The sequence below is a fragment of the Ranitomeya imitator genome, chromosome 7 (assembly GCF_032444005.1).
Source record: "Ranitomeya imitator isolate aRanImi1 chromosome 7, aRanImi1.pri, whole genome shotgun sequence".
NCBI lineage: Eukaryota > Metazoa > Chordata > Amphibia > Anura > Dendrobatidae > Ranitomeya > Ranitomeya imitator.
The window spans coordinates 37915662-37939386 of NC_091288.1; the positions used below are offsets into that span (position 1 = coordinate 37915662).

The 23725-nt window shown below is 40.9% G+C and overlaps 1 protein-coding gene across 1 annotated transcript in view; it reads right to left on the bottom strand.

Moving 5' to 3' along the window:
• Positions 1 to 23725, bottom strand: part of LOC138644546 (sodium channel protein type 2 subunit alpha-like) — a 252496-nt gene that overhangs the window by 21324 nt on the left and 207447 nt on the right. The window contains exon 21 of the mRNA XM_069733073.1: positions 5639 to 5761. Within this exon, the coding sequence (XP_069589174.1) occupies positions 5639 to 5761 (123 nt within the window). The remainder of the gene's footprint in view (positions 1 to 5638; positions 5762 to 23725) is intronic.

Genomic DNA, 23725 nt, shown 5'->3' on the forward strand with positions numbered 1-23725 from the left:
CTACGTCAGCGCTTCAAAGGGTCCCGTTGAAGCACTGACGTAGGCACGAAACGGCCGTCATCACATCCTGCTCACCTCCTTTCCTGTTCCACCGTCCCGGGCCGTGAACGAGACGGCTTTTTAAGGCTTCAATTAAGAATTTGTACCACACTTGGACCGGTGAGTGTTGCCGTATTGTTCTTCACATTTCTTGATGGTTTACTTTTTTCTATATGAGCACCTCTACCGTGATGTCAGGCTCACGCTTTTAACTGGAAGGACCGCTGTCAGTCCTTGATCCGGCAGCAGCTGTGCGGTCGTGCTGTTTTTCATCTTTTTGTGATAGAAATAGAAGTTCTCATTTGCTTAAAACAGGGATCTACTATCAATACAGATGTAATGTGAGGTGTATAGTGTAGACTTTAAACATTATGTTCTATCTAGTAACCTATACGTAGCCAAAATCCTGTTAAAAATGGAAGGAACCCATTTCAGATGCCAAAAGGTGGTGAATGACTGTCAACACTATTGACGAATGTACATCAATAGCCATTCTGAGTCACTATACGACGTATATTATACAGATATAATCAGACAATTGAATGACTGGAGATATTTTTAGAATTAACCTTTCACCACTGATCAATCATGAATAGTCATTGAGGCAATCTATTTTATATTGGATTTCTAAAAATAAAGCCTCCTCGCATCTTATGTGCGTGTTTATATGCCATTCTTGACATTCTTGAATATATCACGCACTGTACCTGCGAAGTTTATTCAACGATATTAGCTTTCTGGAGACTTGTATATCAATTGTTATGACTTTTACTAAAGCGTCATATTTCAACATGATAAAGCTGATAGTTGTAGGTGATAATACTGTGACCCAAGCACATTTTAAAGGGGACCTGCCGTCAGAAAGTTGCCAATTAAACTAATCCCAGGTTCCTCCAGGCAATTACATGATGATTACAATGATGCTTGTAGACAAACTATGTGTAGTCATTTTGCTTAAGTTCTAAAGTACAAACTTGTCTCCGTGAGTGGAACACCATTACCCCAAGTAACTGGGGCGGTACCATATACATCATTTGAAGAAACATCTTTTCTCTCTGATTGATCTCTCCAGCCAGGTGATGTCAGCACTGACGTCTCTTAAATCCAGTGCATACTCTTGCGTGATCATGGAAACAAGTTTTTACTTTATAACTACAGCAAAACCACCGCTCATAGCTCCCTTTAAGTCAATCACAGCAAAAAAAAATATTGATGTAAGAACTGGGTGTGGTCTTGACAACCTCTGCTGCAAGAACATGAAGGTGCAGCAGAGGTTGCTGTCATCTTTAAGGCTATAAACCTGCAAAAGAAAACTAGAAACCAAGGCTCTGAGGTAACAGAGTCAAAGAAATGATTGCACTGATATGGTAAATGATCCTAGAAAGGTAATTGAGAATCATTTTCATCAAAGTTAATAAGGATCTATTGAATTCTTGTTAATCTATTACAGATGCTGTTGTAAAGAAGCAATACAGTTGGGGGCTGCAGGACATTCAAAGGAATAAGAGCTGATCGGCAATACCCACCAAACATTGAATGGATCTGTGCAATTCAGCTACCTACAATGTACAGGGTGGGCCATTTATATGGATGGTCATTTATAAAGTTGGATTCAAAATGGCCGCCATGGTCACCACCCATCTTGAAAAGTTTTCTCCTCCCATATACTAATGTGCCACGTATGGGAAGTTGATATCATCAACCATTCCTATTTTATTTAGGTGTATCCATATACATGGCCCACTCAAGTATATCCATATAAATGGCCCACCCTGTATATATCCAGCCTCTGCTGGATCATCAATATTATGTAACTGAAGTACCCCTTTAATGACTTCCACAGGATTGGAAAATTGAGTCCATTTTTTACAGAAACAGCGTCAATTTTGATCACGAGCTGTGACTAGTCCATTTCCAACCAAGTAAATAAAGTTGTAATACTATACTCAGCAAATGGACAAGACACTGGGGCACTGTCTTTGGAAATAAAAAAAAATGCTTTTAAGATTTCTTAAAATTTATATTTATGTACATACAATTATTTTTGCATCTTATAATGAATACTACAGTTATAAGTTCTAAGTAATTCTACAAGTTGGTGATCTCAAGTGAGTCATTGTAGTACAAGATTCAGAAAATAATTATATAGTTATCAGACTAATATGTTTAAATAGGAAGAAAAAAAAGACTATACAAGGTTTTTTAAGGTTTTACTACAGTGGGGAAAACAATGTATTATATGGCGGCATCCACCTAACAGATTAAGCCAATATTAATAAAACTGCTTTGAATGAAGAATATTGTTCACCAGTTTCTTGTGCAGAGCAGATTTATTAGCTGTAGCCAATGTGTTATAATAATGACATTGGCTATATTTGTAGATTCCTATTTTCATTGGTTCCCGGTTATGCCACGTGATTTCCATAGACAACCTTGGTGCTCTCTTGCGAAACGTTCTACAGTAGATTTTTGCCTATTTTGCTGCATCTTTGTTGCAAGAATAACAGTAGTTTGGGTCGGGGCTGAGTCAATAAAAACTAGTGATGTATAAAAATAACTGTGGTCATTCATATTCTTCATATGGCTCAGGATGCAGTTGTAAAATATGTCCATCACGGGAGATTTACTCTTTTACTTTATCCATTTATATGGCACCAAATTCTCTGCAACATGGTACAGAAATTGCCAACACTCACAATCTAATTCCTAAATTCAGTATGTTTTTTGGAGTGTAGGAAGAAACTCACACAAAAATGGGGAGAATACACAAACTCAATGCAAATGTTGGAATTAGTCGGCTTCAAACCCAGGAACCCAATGATACAAAGCAACAGGCGCTAACCCACTGAACTACTGGGATGCATTTTAATTTTTTTTTTAATCTTTGTCTTAAAATTTTTATCCTTTTTTTTTTTTTTTTGTTATTTGTATAAGATTATTTATTTGTTTTAATTCATTTTCCATCTCCAAGATCCTATCCCAATATGTAACAGGTGTAATATATTAATACAGTGCCGGCAAAAAAAAATCTTTACAAGTTCAATGAAACCACAAAATGTTAATATTCAAGTGGATTCAAGTGTTTTATTGTGGATATTTTATTACAATTAGTATTTTGTCATGTCACCCTTACATTTTATCACCATCTGCAGTCATTTAGGCATGGATTCAGCACCCCACACCATCACACTGTCAGGGTGTTTAACAGTCTTAACTGTATATTTTGGGTCATACCGTGACACGGTACTCGGACGACGCACAACCTTTGAGCCTCCCCTGACCAGCCTGAGAGTGCTCTCATCACTAAACATGACTTTCTTCCACTCTTCAGATGTCCAATCTTGATATTTCTTACAAAAGGCAAGCCTTTTCTTCTTCATTGCTGCTGTTACCAGGGGCTTCTTTGCGGCACGGCAACTTGGCAGACCCAGGTCTTTCAGCAGGCGGTGACGAATTGTCCTAGTTGCGATGTTCTGGAGGAGCATAGGGTACTTGTTTTTTAGTTCAACGGCAGTTATAGAAGGATGTGACATCACTTCACGCTTCAGAAGCTTATCAGTCCTTGGTGAAGTCTTCTTAGGTGCGCCAGAGCCTGACTTCCTCTGCGGTACCATCCCAGGAGGCAATGATGCCACCGACTGCTTCAGTTGATAAATTGCTTCTCTTGACACTCCAAGATCTCTAGCTACAGCAATCACCAAATCCCCCTTCTCGAGCAGAGTCAAGGCACGGGATTTCTCTTCCATTTTAAGCTTCTTTCGACCCATTGTGGGAGATAATAAAAAACTGAGGGCGATAATAAAAGACTGCCTAATAGCAAAACTGGCTGAGCTGCACATAACAACCAATCAGAGTGCAGCTTTTGCTTTACCAGAGAAGTGAAAACTGAGCGTTGATTGGTTGATATTTGCAACAAAGCCAGCTTTAATATTAGACAGTTTTTTATTATCTCCCCCATTGTGTACACTTTTAAAAAGTGAAATTATGATGTGGATTTTACATGTAAAGTTTTTTTTTGCTGCGCAAGTGTAAAGATTTTTTTTGCCGGCACTGTAATATTAGCAAATACCTTCAATTAGAAATGTTTATAGTTTTTCTGATTTGCTATGCCTCTTTCCTCATGTGCAGGCATTGCAGGACCTTAGGTGTCCATGGTTACGACCACTAACAACTAGCTAACTGTCACTATATCAGTGGTCGTAGCTAGAGTTGAGCAAATTTGTTCGAGTTCCCTCTTATTCGGCAAGTAATAGCACTTACCGAATAAGCTGCAGAGGGATCCCGGCTTCCTGGATTGTGCCGGCTGATCAGTTGAACAACAAGCAGGCTCTCCATGCATGTGCTGTGACAGTGACACAGCCGCGACACATGCAGCTGCGGCGCCTATCAGCTGATCAGCCGGAGCGATCCAGGAAGCCGGCTTTCCTCTGCAGCTTATTTGGTAAGCGCTATAGCTTGCCGAATAAGAGGGAACCCGAACAAATTCGCCCAACTCTAGTTGTAACCATGGATACCTAAGGTCCTCCAATGCCTGTGCATGAGGAAAGAGACATAGCAAATCAGAAAAACTATACTACATTTCTAATTGGAGGTATTTGCTAATATTATTATTATTCCACTTACTACATATTGGGATAGGATCCTGGAGATCTCCTTTAAGCCATGTAATGTTCAATCCATCCATCTCTTGCCTGCGGAACAGAACCAGATGGTACATGGTGTGATTTTTTTTGTCTGGCATTTAAGTATGTCGTCCAATTAGAAAATAATTCACGTGAATTGTGTCGTTCACTACAGGTTCGTGTGTCGTCTGTGTGAGTTCCGTTGTGGTCTAGAAATTGAAAAAGTCCAAAACTACATAATTTGAATTTGGCCTTACCTACCCCCGTAGGGATGAAGAATGCGGGGATAATCTGATTTGTGCTCAGTTTGCATATGATGGTGATCTGACAGCTCATGGTCATACGTTCACTACTGCCAGTGTAATCTAAGTGTTTACTTTGGTACACTAGATCACTTTCTACCAACCACCGATGCTCATGTGAAGTCATTACGATGCAATAGCTTCCATTTCCTGCATTTGGGCTATAGTGGTAAACTCGCTTTTATTACTATGTTTTAAAATGTTTGTAAGTGTGTATTGGTCTAGACTCTACACTGGCAGCTTGCTGTACATTGCAATACGCTATTAAAGTGACTAGTCCTGGCCGCTAACGGCTGCAGACAGAACTAGGACATCAGCTGATAAATGGAATACCCAACTTTGTCTTTGCAAATCAGCCATAAACACTATCGGTAACATTTTTGGAAATTTCGGAGTACTTGCCCATTGATTTTATTCATTTAATTTTTTCTTATCGAAGCACTGGACTATCACCGGATCATAAGCCCTTGTAGCCTCTTAATTATGAATTATAAGCCACTGAGCATCATCTTCAGTTCATTAAGGAAAAATATAATTGAATAAAACAATAAAAGGTTAATTTGTTCTGCAGCTGCAATGATGTGTAATGTAATAGTACAGAGCCGCCGGTTCATTCCTTATCACATGCCACATGCGTGTATCTACACATGCATTAAAAGTCCTTGTTCGTCTTACCCTCATCCCTTCAAACCGTGAAAGGGCTCTCAGTGGTCTCAATGCCCTTAGGGTCCTTAGTGACTTAATAGCTCCTAGTTCTGAATATCCCAAGGCATTAGCTACTAAGCTAACAAGAGAAACCTATATGAAAAACAAAAAACAACAGTTCTCATTTTTGCACCACATCTTGCCATAAAAACATGACGTATCCTTTGGTTTTCCAGAAGAAAAGAGGTTTTGTTCGATATCACCAGATGATCAAGCTGCAAAATGAAATTTAGTTAAATCAGAGCCCATGAGGTTTCGCCCGATAACACCTGTTGTCACAATGCAGAGCACACTCTCAAAGTCTTACCCGCTCTCACAATTTGCCGAGTCTCCAGCTGGTTTTGAAGACTAAAAATTAACTCTGACCATAAAAAAAGCACCTACAACAAAGAAGAAAAGTGGATCTGTGATGTGTGACAACCTAGATGTTATTCTTACACTTATGCCTTCAAATCTTGATAATGCTCGTAGAGGTCTCAGTGCTCTCAAGGTCCTTAGAGACTTAATAGCGGTTAGTTGATCATACCCGAGTGCGACCACCAAAAGGGATTTGATTTAAATCTGTTCAGAACCAATGGCATGTTTAATTTATATTTCAAGAACTGGTTAATAACTAAGAATTCTATGTTGTTGTTTTTTATAATAATTATCCTTAAAGGCATATTCCATGTATCATATACCAGTTGATAAATGATAAATTGGCTTTGGGACCTACACGAATTGTAAGAATATTGGACATCAATCCAAAACCTCGTTCAACCCCCTTTAAGCTGTAGAGGCTGAGACACAGATTTCAGGGATGTGTCACTTATTAGGCTGTGTGCCGTTGTTTACATACAATGAAGGTTTTAACAACAGGAGACTATCACTGCTCAGACCAGAGTACACATGAGCCTTGGTCCAACCATGCCTCTTTTTTAATAAGCAGCTTACTGTCAATAGACAATGTACATAGAGAGCTTGGTTTGGACAGGGGTTAGATTTCTGGGCTCTACTACATGCGACATCTAAAAACTCGGATTTTATGACAACCGCTGCATCCAGTAAACCAAGTGATACATCGCCAGAATCAGGGACTCTTTTATTACATTATGCTGCTCACAGATGAGGTAGCAAAAACCTGGTGACAGATCAGCTGGATTTTTTTTAAAAGAAAAATATATCTAGATGCAATCGTAGAGCAAGGCTCTGATTCATCCTGCCCTTGTTTTTGGCAGCATGAGTCAGGTGACAGGTTCCCTTTAATAGAACTTATATAATGAATTCATTATGATAATGACCAGGCAAGCACAATTAAATGTATTCTTTTACTGGGTGTAGGAGGCGACTAACGAGACTCCTGTAACACACTTGAATCGAAAACGTATGGACAAAATGTTATACGTCGTTAAATACTTGACCCCTTTATAACACTGTTAAATAGGAATCATGTAATTCTCGCCAACATGAGTCATGAGCTCCTGTGACTGTTTAATTACATAGAAGAAAACATGACAACCTTGCGAGAAAACAACAATGATCCTATGAATTAGACCATGTCACTGTATACTGTCAGACATAACAAGACTAGTCTAATGGTATGATCATAGTAATGTAGTTTTCCAAGACAAGACTTGTCTAGTCATGTGGTCACGTATTTTGGTGACCAAAACATGACTAGTTTGGTGGTATGACCATAATATGCTCTTGTCCAAAATAAGAAGTAGCCGAAATATAGGTATTAAAAGAGACACACCTAATCAAGAAGTATAAAGAGAATCCACAATTGCCAGAGACCTCTTTAAAGACATTTATGAATTATCTAGAGAATATGCTACAAGTGTCTGACAAATGAAGGTCCCCTATCTCACGCGACCAGGAATAGATAGGTGATCGTACATTTGCATCTCTTTCTGTTTCCTTCTACCAAGGTTCTGAAGCACTCATGGCCGCCAGACTCTTTGTTCCTACCGGGGTGAAGCACGGCTTCACTCTTAAATGAAATCCAACAGCATGGTTTATGTAATCTGACAGCAGTACGATGTAGGCACAGAGATGATGATTCCGGTGATGTTTCACTTAATTTATTGGGTGCAGCGGTTGTGATAGAATCACAGTTCTCTCTGCTGCAGATCAAGCAGATCTCAGAATGATGAGCTTTGTATAACCCTGCCCACAACACTGATTGGCAGCTGTAACAACTCTGCTGGCATCGCGGCATGGCCTCTCATCTCTCACACTATCTTACCCACTGCTCCAGGTCATGATGCGATTTCTATTTCTTGCCAGCTCCATATTCTGTGCCTCTGCCCTCTGCATGCTTCCTGGCTGCGTGTATAGGGGGGCGGCGCCTGAACTCTCTGGTTCTTATAGATATCAGGTGCACCTGTCTAATCTGTTCCTGACCAATTACCAAGAGGCCTCCAGTATTTAGTGTAGCTCCACCCAGTGGACTGGGCTTGTGCAATGTGTTAGCTCAGTTAGTGTCTAGCTTCTGAGTTTGCCAGGCCTTGCTCTGTGTTTCTCCCTCTCTAGAGGCTTTTCTCCTTGCCTTGATCTTGTTTTCCGCCCTCCAGGAGGCAGAATATCCTGGTCCCTGTGTCTTTGTCCTTGTGTCTTGTTCCATTGCCTTGTCTGTACTTAGTCCTACCTCTGTCTCCTTGTCTGTGGCTTCCTTCCCTGCTGTGTCTTTCCTTGTGTTCTCAGTCTCCTTACACTCCGCACTCTTGCGGCTCTGCCTGCTCTGTACCTTTGTAGCTTTGCCTCTGCTCTGCACTCCTGCAGTTCTGCTCCGTTCTACTCTGCTTTGCTTCTGCTGCTGCAGTAATCTCTTGCTGCAGCTCCTCTCCACATTCCTTGTGGCTCCGCTCTGCTTAGCTTCTGCAGAAATCTCTTGCTGCAGCTCCTCTCCGCATTCCTTGCGGTTCTGCTCTGCTTAGCTTTTCTTGCTACCCTATCTCTTGCTTCTCTTCCGCTCCTATCTTCAGCCTTTCACGTCTCTTCCTGTTTGAACAGGTCTCAACCTGTTCCTTCATTCTCCTTTCCTTCTGGCTTGTTTCCGTACCTGCATCTCCTGTGTGAACAGGTCCCAACCTGTTCCTTCATTCTCTTTTCCTTCTGGGCTTGTTTCCGTACCTGCACCTCCAGTGTGAATAGGTCCCTACCTGTTTCTTCATACTACATATCCATACCTGCACCTCCAGTGTGAACAGGTTCCTACCTGTTCATTCATACTACATATCCATACCTGCACCTCCTGTGTGAACAGGTCCCTACCTGTTCTTTCATACACCACACCTGCCAGCCCTGTGTTCTCTGCCGTGTCTCTGTCAGCCCTTTGTTCTCCGACGTGTCTCCGCCAGCCCTGTTTTCTCTGCCATGACTGCCAGCCCTGTGTTCTCTGTCGTGCCTGCCAGCCCTGTGTTCTCTGCCGTGTCTCTGCCAGCTCTGTGTCTCAGTCGTGCCAGCCTACTCATCTGAATCTCATCCGTGCTCATCTGCTAGTCCTGCCTGATGCCCGCACCAGTCCTAGTGTTCCTGTCTACCAAGTGGGAACAGCAGCCACAGCGAGACACCACCCTGGAGTAGCACCTGGCAGCTGCCTGCTGCACAAGCCTGACCTCACCATCAGAGGCTCCAGCGAAAACCCAGGCAGCTGTCATAGTCACGCCCCTTCCAGGGTAGTCTGGTTTGTGGCACAGTGGGACCACAAACCCCCCCGAGCTCACGCCCAACAGTCAGGGCGTGAGCGTGACAGCAGTTTTCTGTGTACACTGTATATTGACATAAAGCTGCTAATCAGAGGTGGAGGTGTGGTTGGGGTGTGGTTGGACCAGACTGCACGAGACACCTAGTCCTGCAGTGATAATCTCCTGTTGATAAAACACTGATTTTATTGAAATAGCAAAACACAACCTAGTAAGTGACATATAGCTGTAATCATGGTTTCTGCCTACATAGCAAAAACCAGATGACAGATTTCCAATATGTGCGAGTTCAGAGGTAGACCCCAAATATGACATATATATGACATATATGACATCTATGGCATTTATATGAATTTCATTTAAATGTTTGAGATGGGAATGCCATTTTAAGATAGGGCATGCGAAGTAGCTTTAAGATAGCAGTTTTTTACAGCATTTTATATTTTGAAATATACATAACTTGTATATACAAATATGCAAATTGTATTGTATTACAATTGCAGATAACATAGTTGGGTCATCCAACATTAAGTCCATAAAGTGCTTACCGTGCCCTGCACCTGAAAAGTAATTTCACCTATTCCTGAAAATTGCTATTACATATTAATTGCATATTAACTGCTGTTGGATTCAGAAAGAAGATTTAATAATAAAAAAAAATCCGACATGAGACGAAAACTGACATCAAAGGAATATCTAAGGCTACGTTCACATTAGCGTTGCGCGCCGGTGCGTCGGCGACGCAACGGCGACGCAACGCGCGACGCACCAAAAATGCGCGCAAAAACGCTGCGTTTTGCGACGCGTGCGTCGTTTTTTGACGAAAAAAGGACGCACGAAAAATGCAACTTGTTGCATTTTCGTGCGTCCGACGCTAGCGTCGAAAACGACGCACATGTCGAAAAACGCAAACAAAAAAACGCACGCGTCCCCTATGTTAAACATAGGGGCGCGTCGCCGCCGCGTCGCCGCTGCGTCGCCGACGCAACAGCGACGCACATTAGCGTAACGCTAATGTGAACGTAGCCTTAGAGATCTCAGACGACTTAGAGCGGTAATCACAATGAAACCTCTGAAAATTAGAAAGCTTGGAAAAGACCTAGTTCTTAGACAGAAAAAAACCTGTCCAGGTCTAATGATCAATGTATTTATCTCCATCGAAATCTTAGAGTACCGTAATTATATCAATTATTTAGAATGAATCGTCTACAAAAATGACTGATGAATCAAAATAATAAGGTTACGTTTCCATTTAGATAGGCAGAAGGAAGAAAACTGATGACAAAACTAGAACCATAGCGTTCTATGGGATTTTTCCCAGACATCAGGTGCATCAGTTGTTGTTCTAGGCTGGTTCTTAAGCTAGACCAGAAAATGCATTGTTTGTTTGCTTTATGCATTGTTTGCTGTATGCATCGTTTTGGTTTTTGTTATGGTCACCAGTTTGGTGCCTAAAATTGTGTATGGCTCAGGCATAAACCAACCGGACTGATGCAATTATACAGGGAAACCAAGTTGTATTCAGTTACTGTTGTGTTATATATTTATATTCAAGGTTCTAAGGACAGGACCATTTACATTGATCTCAACAGTTGTAACAGCCGCCAATTATTTCACTGCTGCACCACGTTAATAATATACAACATCTTGGAGTAGAACAACAGTTTCCATTTATTTAAAATATTCATGTGACAAGTTTTGCCAAGTCAGTCATTATTGTCCTCCAGATCAATTCCCTATGAGACGCCTCCTACCTCCTGACATCCCAGCTCTTTTTTTAATATGTGATTCTGGTGTGACATCATTTTTACATCGTGATGCGCTCCTGGCACTGTGCTAGGAGCACAAATCAGTTGCATCAAGAGGAGTTTCACAGGGGTCAGATCTGCTTGCCACAGATGACTTACCTGGCCACCGTATCAGGGACATGCAAATTAATTAGCTTACATCTTCTTTATGTAAGCAGCCATGTCTTTAGAGCCACGAGTGTTACTCACACTGAACCCATCACATTGAATATGCAGTCCGCAGGCACCACATTTAAAAAGCTGTGCATATTGATGTATAGGCTTCTTGGGACAGAAATTAGTAGACAAAGTTTTTGTCAGGCTGCGGCAGTGCAGTACACCACAACCTCTAACAGGGGGAGCTTGAGAGGAAAGTGAGACTGCACACACAGGACTGCAGAACAGACACCACCAAGTGTCGAGAGAGTGGTCAGACAAGCCAAGTCAAAAGCACGAGATAGCACGACAGTATAATAGGATTAGACAGACGGATGGTCAGGACATAGCCAGAGATCAGTAAACCAGAACAGGCAATATACGGTACAATAGGGACAAACAGCAACAAAGTAAATAGCCAAGCCAGGAGATCAGAACCGGAGAACCAAGCAGACAAACAAGCAGAGAAATACTGGGAAAAGGGCAGACAGAGGGAGTTAACAGACAAAGGACAAGTCAGGGTTCACAGCAGGGCAAATCAAGAGCTACGAGCAGGGTCAGGTTAACACGCCGAAGGCAGAACTATAGCTGACACTGCCAGCAAGATTCATGGGAGCTAAATAGCAAACCTGAACCCAGAATGAGGCAGAGCAAAGTTAACCCTTGACATGATCCATCCAGAAAAAAGGGCAGACACTAATAAACCCTGGAGCGGATCATGACAGTACCCTCCTCTCAAGGGGGGCCACCAGACCCCCAGGTTTCCCAGGATAACGTGCATGAAATGCCCGGACCAATCAATCAGCATGGACAGATCACGCCGGGACCCAAGATCGATCCTCAGGACCATAACCCCTCCAATCGACCAAATACTGAAGAGAACTACATACCATGCGAGAATCCATGATCCGTTCTACTTCAAACTCGGTCTGACCATCCACAGAGACAGGAGGCGGAGGGGATGGAGGCCCAGCGAAAGATGGTACAAAGGACTTAAGAAGGGATTTATGGAACACATTGGGGATCCGAAGCGACTGAGGAAGGTGTAAACAAAAGATAACTGGATTGACCACCTCAATGATCTCGTAAGGACCGAAAAACCTGGGACCCAGCTTAGCAGAAGGAATCTTTAGATGAAGGTTCCGTGTACACAACGACACTTTATCTCCTACCAGGAATATAGGTCCTACAGACCATCGCTTATCAGCAAAAAGTTTATGTTTGCCCTGAGCCTTCCCAATGTTCTTCTGGGCCTCCCTCCACACCTCCCCCAACTGTTGCACTGCTGTATCAGCCCCTAGACATCCTGAATCCAGCCAAGAAAATTCACTGTAAACTGTAGTTACAGAAGAATGGAGAGGTGCCCGTGGACTGGTTAATCCGATTATTAAATGCAAATTCAGCCACGGGCAACGAAGAACACCAATAATCCTGCTGAGACGTAGCAAGACACCTCAAAATCTGTTCAAGTGACCGATTGGTCCTCTCCATCTGCCCGTTGGTCTCAGGATGGCAGAGGAGAAGGTCAAACAAAAATCCAATCTTTTACAAAATGCCCTCCAAAATTTGGACGCAAATTATACTCCTCTATCAGAAACCACACTCAAAGGCATGCCATGCAGCCGTACAACGTGCTCAACAAACAATCTATATAGTGTCTCAGCATTAGGCAATCCTGCCAGAGGTACAAAATGCGCTTCCTTACTGAATCTGTCAACCACTACCCAGATTACAGTTTTGCCATTGGAAGGAGGGAGATCAGTGATAAAATCCATGGACAAATGAGTCCAAGGTCTATCTGGAATTGGAAATGGCATCAATTCCCCGGTCAGCCGGTTATGTGAGCTCTTAGCACGGGCACAGGTATCACAAGCAGACACAAACACAATGATATCAGAGTTCATGGAAGGCCACCAAAACAGCCTAGCAATAGCTCTCTGGGTGGCAGAGATCCCCGGGTGACCACAAATAGCAGAATCGTAGAACTCCCGGAGAATCCTCAATTGGTACTGAACTGGGACAAAAAGCTTATTGTCAGGCAAAGAGGGAGGAGCAAGAGACTGAGCCTTTTGAATCTCCTGCTCCAATTCAGAGGATACCCCCACAACAACCACCCCGTGTTGAAGAATGGAGGAAGGAGGTTCGGGGGGTGATATCGGATCAAAACTGCGAGATAAGCATCAGCCTTGACATTCTTGGAACCAGGCCAAAAAGTGATTGAAAAATGAAAACGAAAAAAGCGACCACCTAGCCTGTCTAGGAGTTAACTGTTTGGCGGTTTCAATATAAGACAAGTTCTTGTGGTCAGTAATCACCGTGATCCGATGAACCGCCCCCTCCAAAAAATGCCTCCATTCTTCAAAAGCCAATTTTATGGTCAATAACTCCCGGGTCCCAACATCATAGTTCCTCTCAGCAGAAGAAATACTTACGGGAGAAAAAGGCACATGGTCTTAAGTTGGTCAAAGTAACGGGTCCCTGAGACAACACCGCCCCTACTCCCACCTCTGATGCATCCACCTCTACAATGAATGGTTTAGATGGATCGGGCTGAACTAATACAGGAGCAGACATAAAACATTTTTTTAATGTAATAAATGCTTCAACTGCCAAGGATGACCAAACTTTGAGATCAGCCCCCTTGCAAGTGAGATCAGTGAGTGGCTTGACTACCTGAGAAAACCCTTTGATGAATTTCCGGTAATAATTGGCAAAACCCAGAAAACGCTGCAACCCCTTGAGGTCTCTGGGTTGCACCCAATCAACAATGGCCTGTTCCTTTCAGGGATCCATCCAAAACCCATTCTCAGAAAGGATGATCCCCAGAAAAGAAAGCTCCTGGACACAAAACAAACATTTCTCTGGTTTAGCAAACAAAGAATTTCCCCGTCACCATTGAAGAACAGCACGTAAATGACCAATGTGAGATTCCTTATCAGTTGAGAAAACAAGGATATCATCCAGGTATACAACCATAAAGTGCGCGATAAAATCAGAAAAAACATCATTCATGAAGTTCTGAAACACCGCGGGCGCGTTTGTGAGACCAAAGGGCATGACCATATCTTCAAACAGGCCCTCGGAGGTGAGAAATGCCGTTTTCCACGCATCCCCTTCCTGAATGCAGATAAGGTTATATGCTCCCCTAAGATCGAGTTTGAAAAACCACTTAGCCCCAGACAATTGGTTATAGAGATCAGGAATGAGTGGGAGAGGGTAGGTATTTCTCACCGTAATTTTATTTAACCCTTGACATGATCCATCCAGAAAAAAGGGCAGACACTAATAAACCCTGGAACAGATCATGACAGTTTTATGCCGCTGCTCATTTTCTGCTTAGAAGTCCAGTTGGCAGTACTACTTAATGATTGGCAGTGTCTCTGTATGCATACTCAAATACAGATGTCATGCCCCTGGATTCAATCCCTTGAGTTTATGTTCTATGGTCAGCTTCTCTTTCGGATGAGCCACTGGGGACATACTTTTTCTTGGTGTTTGAGTTCTGGATTTCTGGCTGCAGTCTGCTTAGTTTAACTTAGGTATTTTCATTTCTCAACCTATCACTTTTGGGTGCAGCTTTATATTCTGTCCCCATGCTGGCATTTTCTGCTGGTAATAGATTCATTTAGATGTTCTGACATTCTGTTGATGTTTGGAGCCAGTCTGTGAGATTCCAGATAAAGATTTTCACTTTCCTAATTCTTTGCTATACTTTGCACCTACAGTATCTTCTGTTTATCATTAGGAAGTAAGCAGTATGTTTGTCAACAGTACTTGCTTTTTTCTTTGGTATTTCATTACTTACTTTACTCACTCTGGGATCTTTCCTTTGTTCAGCACACTTCTCTTTTTGTAGGTAATTCACACTCTGCTCTGCCCTCCTGTTCTTTAGAAAGAACGTGAAGCAACTTGAGGGCCTTATAGTCAGTCTAGGACAGAGTTGCCATTAACTAGTTATGTGCTTAGGGCTATCTTTACACCTGAAGGTACCACTAGGGACTGCGGAGTCAAGATATTTAGTCTGTACAGGAACCGACAGGGTCAGTTGCAGTTTTTGTGTATATAAACTATTTTCGTGAGTGAGTTGCTACACAGTTATAGCTATTTTAGGAGCTGTTAGGGGCATTCAGAGTGAACCTCTATCGAATGGGGGCGCCATTGCGTTATCTTAGGGTGCCAACCTCTGTGTGTCATGTAGGGTCAGACCAGAGACAGAGTAGGGCTTTTACCAGTATAAACAGGGGTCTGTCAGGTTTAGTTTTTTGTCCTGGTTTGTTCACTACCCGTTTGCTTGTGCAGTCATAACAAGGGATAGAGAAGTAAGACAGCCCACTGGACTCCTAAACCCATAAAGACCCTAGGTTTTCAATTAAAAACTTTAATCTGAAGGTACGCCATTCATGTAAGTAGCTGAGCAGATTGATATGTAGTTTTGTTGGAAAATAATTAGTTGAACTATTGATTTGAGGTTTGAGAGTTTAGGAGTCCAGTGGGCAGTCCTGCTCTTTGATTGACAGTTATCTCTGTATGCAAATTCATAAAGGGAAGGCCCACTGGACTTCTATGGCTTCTCCTGCCTTATAACATGTTGGTCAAATATTAGATTGTATTTTTTAAATGTAACAAATTCCTTTTAATGATTACCTCACTGAATATATCTAATATTGATATTTTTATAGGAACAAAATCTATTGATAAATCTACAATGTAAAATGACTGTTAGTTAAAGAATATAAATTAATACATTGTAAATGTCACAGTAAATCAAAAAGCGCTGAAAATCATTTCTAAAACAGAAGGTACGGTTCATCACAATGGTATTTATACCGCCATTATAGCTTCAGAGAGCAGCCATCTGTTTCCTGTTGAAAGATCGATGTGTTATTAAAAACAGCATTGTGCACTGTAAGAAAATGTGTGGTTAGAATTGAATCACATAGCACCAGAGTAACTCAATCTAGAGGCTAACCGCAATATTAATGCGATAAAAGTCCCAGAAGACGGCTCTGGACACCATCTAGATGCCAACAGTCTCTGCACCTTTCTCTCTACGGTGATCTACAACACATTGGGGAACATTTATAAAAAGTGTAATAAGACGTCTGTTACGGCTCCGTACGCCATTAGAGTTCCATTAGAGCGCTATTAGAGTGCCATGAGCTCTTCTACAATGTGTGATTGGCCGGACATAGCACAGGAAGGCCAACAGTTTTTGGAACAGAACATGGTACATTTCTGAAAAAAGAGTCCATGCTCCCAAACGGAAAGCTGTTGTCTTTAAAGGGAACCTGTCACCCCCAAAATCGAAGGTGAGCTAAGCCCACCAGCATCAGGGTCTTATCTACAGCATTCTGTAATGCTGTATATAAGCCCTCGATGTAACCTGAAAGATGAGAAAAAGAGGTTAGATTATACTCACCTGGGCGCGCGGTCCGATCCGATGGGCGTCGCGGCCCGGGTCCTCCTATCTTCATAGGATGACGTCCTCTTCTTGTATTCACGCTGCGGCTCCGGCGCAGGCATACTTTGTCTGCCCTGTTGAGGGCAGAGCAAAGCACTGCAGTGCGCAGGTGCTGGGCCTGTCTGACATTTCCCGGCACCTGCACACTGCAGTGCTTTGCTCTGACCTCAACAGGGCACACAAAGTATACCTGCGCCGGAGCCGCAGCGTGAATACAAGAAGAGGACGTCATCGTAAGAAGATGGGAGGCCCCGGACCGCCACGCCTATCGGACCGGACCGGGACCGCCCCTGGGTGAGTATAATCTAACCTTTTTTTCATCTTTCAGGATACATCGGGGGCTTATCTACAGCATTACAGAATGCTGTAGATAAGCCCCTGATGCCGGTGGGCTTAGCTCACCTTCGATTTTGGGAGTGACAGGTTCCCTTTAAGGAACAAATTAAAAAACTTGTGACTAAGTTCTTACTGTTCACCTGCCGTTGCTATATACAACTCCTTCTACCTTTGATAAATTCCATTTTTCGAACATCATTTTAGTCTAGACGTAGAAAAAGTCTGAAAACAGCTTGGAATGTTGGAAATAAAAAAATAAGTTATACTCACCTTACTTATATCCTCCCCATCTCTCTGGTTCTGATCCTTATTGATCCCCAGTCGGACTTTGCATATCTTTGTAGCTGATCACATGCTGTCTAGTCACATGACTGCTGCAGACAATCAATGGTTGACTGCAGTGGTCCCCTAGCTAGAAGTTTCTGTCTGTATCTCTCTAACCATGATAGCACTGCAAGAGCGTACAAATATTAATGGGGGACTGATGAGTGACAGAACACGAGAGTTAGGGACTGATAAGGTGAGTATGACTTTTTTTAATAATAACATTCAAAGGTGCATTCAGATTTTTTTTTTATGGCGGCAAAACCCCTTTAAGTACAAAAAAACCTAACTTTGTAGTTATTTTGTACTGATACCTAGTAGCAGTCTACATTTTAGCATAGAGTTACAATCAAAATTCTAAAAGCATCAGAGATCAGAGCTGAAATCTCCCAGCATTCATTGCTGGCTTGGAGTCTGCACAGGGCATCATAGCCAAGATCTGAGAGGTCATAAGTTTACGAAAAATCAATCAGGAGCTCAGCTAAGCTGTTAAAGGAGTGTCAGACAACAAGATTGTCTTCTTACCTCATGACAACATGCAACATCCTGAATGCTGCTCTGAGATTTGGAGCAACATAGGCTGTAACTCAGAACTGGTACAAAATAAATAAAGCAAGGGTACGGTAATTACAAAGGTGATCTACTTTTTGTGTACAACTTTTTATTATATATACAGTATATATGTATACTGTATATATATATATATTTTATTAAGGAATCATTTGTTATGCCTCATTTAAAGCTGGACTCTGTTACAGTAAGGCACTCTCTATCCAAAGGACATAAGTTCACTATCAACTAATAGTCAGAAGTCACTTTTTTGACACCATAGTACTGAATATATCATCCTAATACCAACCTCAAACCATATCATTCTAATAACACACTCATAACATGTTATCCATATACCACCCAAAAACTAATATCACTTTCTTTCCATTATTCCAATACCATACTTAGACAATATTGTATTAATACCACCACATATCACATCATCCTAATATTACCTTCATTCAATATCATTGTAAAATTACCAAAGAGATGAATAAAACTTGGCACTCAATGTGTGAAGAAAAAGCTTCTTAATTTATTGATGCATGCAGACAAACAAAACTGCTAAACGTTTTCGGTCCACACCGGACCTTCGTCAGAGCGTTTCTTTGACATTGACTATGAAATATATAAATAATCATAGTATCACATAATGCAGAAGAACATGTCAAATAATATAATAATTTATTATTTGACATGTTCTTCTGCATCATGTGATACTATGTTTATTTATATATTTCATAGTCAATGTCAAAGAAACGCTCTGACGAAGGTCCGGTGTGGACCGAAAACGTTTAGCAGTTTTGTTTGTCTGGATGCATCAATAAATTAAGAAGCTTTTTCTTCACACATTGAGTGCCAAGTTATATTCATCTTTATTCGACGGGGTGGACACCCTACTTGAGCACCTCCAATCTCTACATCTATCGAGTGCCGTGTTTTCTAATAGTATTGTAAAATTACCCTCATGCCAGATCTTCCAAATACCACCGTCTTATCAAATCTTTTTGATACCACCCTCATGCCACATCATCCTAATCCCACCCTCATACCAGATCTTTCTAATACTCTGATTATATCAGATGTTCCTAATACCACCCCCATACCAGATCCTCATAATAACACACTTATACCATATCACCCTAACACCAGCCTCATACCACATCATCCTTACACCACTCTCATACCAGATCTCCCTAATACCATCCTCATACCAGATCTTCATAATACCTACCTCATACCACATCATCCTAATACCAACCTCATATCACATCATGATCCCACACCATCCTGATACCACCCTCATAAAAATATCTTCCTAATACCATTATTGTATCAGATGTTTCTAATACCATCATCGTACAAGATCTTCCTAATACCGCCCTCATATGAGATGTTCCTAATATCACAATCATATCAGATGTTCCTAATACCACCCTCATACCAGATCTTCCAAATACACCTTTTGTATCAGATGTTTTTAATACCACCCTCATACCACATCTTCATAATACCACCCTCATACCATATCTTCATAATACCACCCTCATACCAGATCAACCTAATACAACCCTCATACCAGATCATCTTAATAGAACCCTCATACCAGATCATCTTAATAGAACCCTCATACCAGATCATCTTAATAGAACCCTCATACCAGATCAACTTAATACAACCCTCATACCAGATCATCTTAATACAACCCTCATACCAGATCAACTTAATACAACCCTCATACCAGATCAACTTAATACAACCCTCATACCAGATCATCTTAATAGAACCCTCATACCAGATCAACTTAATACAACCCTCATACCAGATCATCTTAATAGAACCCTCATACCAGATCAACTTAATACAACCCTCATACCTGATCATCTTAATACAACCCTCATACCAGATCAACTTAATACAACCCTCATACCAGATCATCTTAATACAACCCTCATACCAGATCATCTTAATATAACCCTCATAACAGATCAACTTAATACAGCCCTCATACCAGATCATCTTAATACAACCCTCATACCAGATCATCTTAATACAACCCTCATACCAGATCATCTTAATACAACCCTCATACCAGATCATCTTAATATAACCCTCATAACAGATCAACTTAATACAACCCTCATACCAGATCATCTTAATATAACCCTCATAACAGATCACCTTAATACAGCCCTCATACCAGATCATCTTAATACAACCCTCATACCCTATCATCTTAATACCACCCTCATACCAGATCATCTTAATACAACCCTCATACCAGATCATCTTAATACAACCCTCATACCAGATCAACCTAATACAACCCTCATACCAGATCATCTTAATAGAACCCTCATACCAGATCAACTTAATACAACCCTCATACCTGATCACCTTAATACAACCCTCATACCAGATCAACTTAATACAACCCTCATACCAGATCAACTTAATACAACCCTCATACCAGATCATCTTAATACAACCCTCATACCAGATCATCTTAATATAACCCTCAAAACAGATCAACTTAATACAGCCCTCATACCAGATCATCTTAATACAACCCTCATACCAGATCATCTTAATACAACCCTCATACCAGATCATCTTAATATAACCCTCATAACAGATCAACTTAATACAACCCTCATACCAGATCATCTTAATATAACCCTCATAACAGATCAACTTAATACAACCCTCATACCAGACCATCTTAATAGAACCCTCATAACAGATCGACTTAATACAGCCCTCATACTAGATCATCTTAATACAACCCTCATACCCTATCATCTTAATATAACCCTCAGAACAGATCAACTTAATACAGCCCTCATACCAGATCATCTTAATACAACCCTCATACCAGATCATCTTAATACAACCCTCATACCAGATCAACTTAATACAACCCTCATACCAGATCATCTTAATAGAACCCTCATACCAGATCATCTTAATACAACCCTCATACCAGATCAACTTAATACAACCCTCATACCAGATCATCTTAATAGAACCCTCATACCAGATCAACTTAATACAACCCTCATACCTGATCATCTTAATACAACCCTCATACCAGATCAACTTAATACAACCCTCATACCAGATTAACCTAATACAACCCTCATACCAGATCATCTTAATACAACCCTCATACCAGATCATCTTAATACAACCCTCATACCAGATCATCTTAATACAACCCTCATACCAGATCATCTTAATATAACCCTCAAAACAGATCAACTTAATACAGCCCCCATACCAGATCATCTTAATACAACCCTCATACCAGATCATCTTAATACAACCCTCATACCAGATCATCTTAATATAACCCTCATAACAGATCAACTTAATACAACCCTCATACCAGATCATCTTAATATAACCCTCATAACAGATCAACTTAATACAACCCTCATACCAGATCATCTTAATAGAACCCTCATACCAGATCAACTTAATACAACCCTCATACCTGATCATCTTAATACAACCCTCATACCAGATCAACTTAATACAACCCTCATACCAGATTAACCTAATACAACCCTCATACCAGATCATCTTAATACAACCCTCATACCAGATCATCTTAACATAACCCTCATAACAGAACAACTTAATACAGCCCTCATACCAGATCATCTTAATAGAACCCTAATACCAGATCATCTTAATACAACCCTCATACCAGATCATCTTAATACAACCCTCATACCAGATCATCTTAATATAACCCTCATAACAGATCAACTTAATACAGCCCTCATACCAGATCATCTTAATAGAACCCTCATACCAGATCATCTTAATACAACCCTCATACCAGATCATCTTAATACAACCCTCATAACAGATCAACTTAATACAACCCTCATACCAGATCATCTTAATATAACCCTCACAACAGATCAACTTAATACAGCCCTCATACCAGATCATCTTAATACAACCCTCATACCAGATCATCTTAATACAACCCTCATACCAGGTCATCTTAATACAACCCTCATACCAGTTCATCTTAATACAACCCTCATACCAGATCATCTTAATACAACCCTCATACCAGATCAACTTAATACAACCCTCATACCAGATCATCTTAATATAACCCTCATACCAGATCATCTTAATACAACCCTCATACCAGATCAACTTAATACAACCCTCATACCAGATCATCTTAATATAGCCCTCATAACAGATCAACTTAATACAGCCCTCATACCAGATCATCTTAATACAACCCTCATACCAGATCATCTTAATATAACCCTCATAACAGATCAACTTAATACAGCCCTCATACCAGATCAACTTAATACAACCCTCATACCCTATCATCTTAATACCACCCTCATACCAGATCATCTTAATACAACCCTCATACCAGATCATCTTAATACCACCCTCATACCAGATCATCTTAATACAACCCTCATACCAGATCATCTTAATACAACCCTCATACCAGATCATCTTAATACAACCCTCATACCAGATCATCTTAATACAACCCTCATACCAGATCATCTTAATACAACCCTCATACCAGATCAACTTAATATAACCCTCATACCAGATCATCTTAATACAACCCTCATACTGGATCATCTTAATACAACCCTCATACAAGATTATCTTAATACAGCCCTCATACCAGATCATCTTAATAGAAACCCTCATACCAGATCATCTTAATACAACCCTCATACCTGATCTTCATAATACCACCCTCATTCCACATTGTCCAAATACTACCCTTATACTGCATCATGATAATACCACCCTCATACCAGATCACCTTAATACCACCACATGCAATATCATCATATTTACAAATACAAAGAATCTTGGAGCCAAGTCTTGTGTAACATAAAGGATCATTTGGTCTATCCTTTGGCATCCAGTTGGTTTCCAGCACTCATATATTAATGTTCTCCATACCGTTATTATATCACAGTGATTTATTTTCCATTTTGATGTCATTGTATAAGTCTTTGTTGGTGCGTGACCCCCTAGAGACTAGAACAGGAGGTTATTCAACACTCATTAGCTGAGACATGCCTTTCACAAAAGCAGCTTAGGAGGTGACAGCAACTAATATGAGAAGTACTGCTTCTGTGGTTGGAGGATGAGGCTGTGTATGACACTTTTCTTGATTTCCGTCTTTCTTTTTCTTTTCCAGAGTTGATTTTTGTAAATTGAATGTCTACATTAATGAATTGCTGTCATCAGTAACTGACAGCCACACCATGTTTTAGATATATAGTCTGACATTCACACTAGTAATTTTACACCTCTGCATAACAATGTTTCTTAGATCATATAGGAAAAAAAAAAAATCACAGTTAGAAAAATTGCTGTCAGAACAGGTAGGATTTTCCAAGACTGAGATATTGATGATTTTATCCTCAGGATATGTCATCTATATCAGACCGGTGAAGGTCTGATTTTAACCGCCACTAATCAGCTGTTTAAAGCTCCTGGTGTGGTCAGATGTTTTGCTGATCAGTGGTAATGTCGGACCCCAATGATCTGATAAAGAAGTCATATCCTAATTATTGAAGTCCTGGATAATCAACAGCACATATAAAGCAAAACATACCCCAAAAAACTAATAGAGTACGATAACAGAACAAAGCAGAATATTCATGTCTGCCTATCCCACCATTCCTCCAAATATCTACACAGCACAGACTAGTGATTAGCTAAACGAATGTAAATTAGA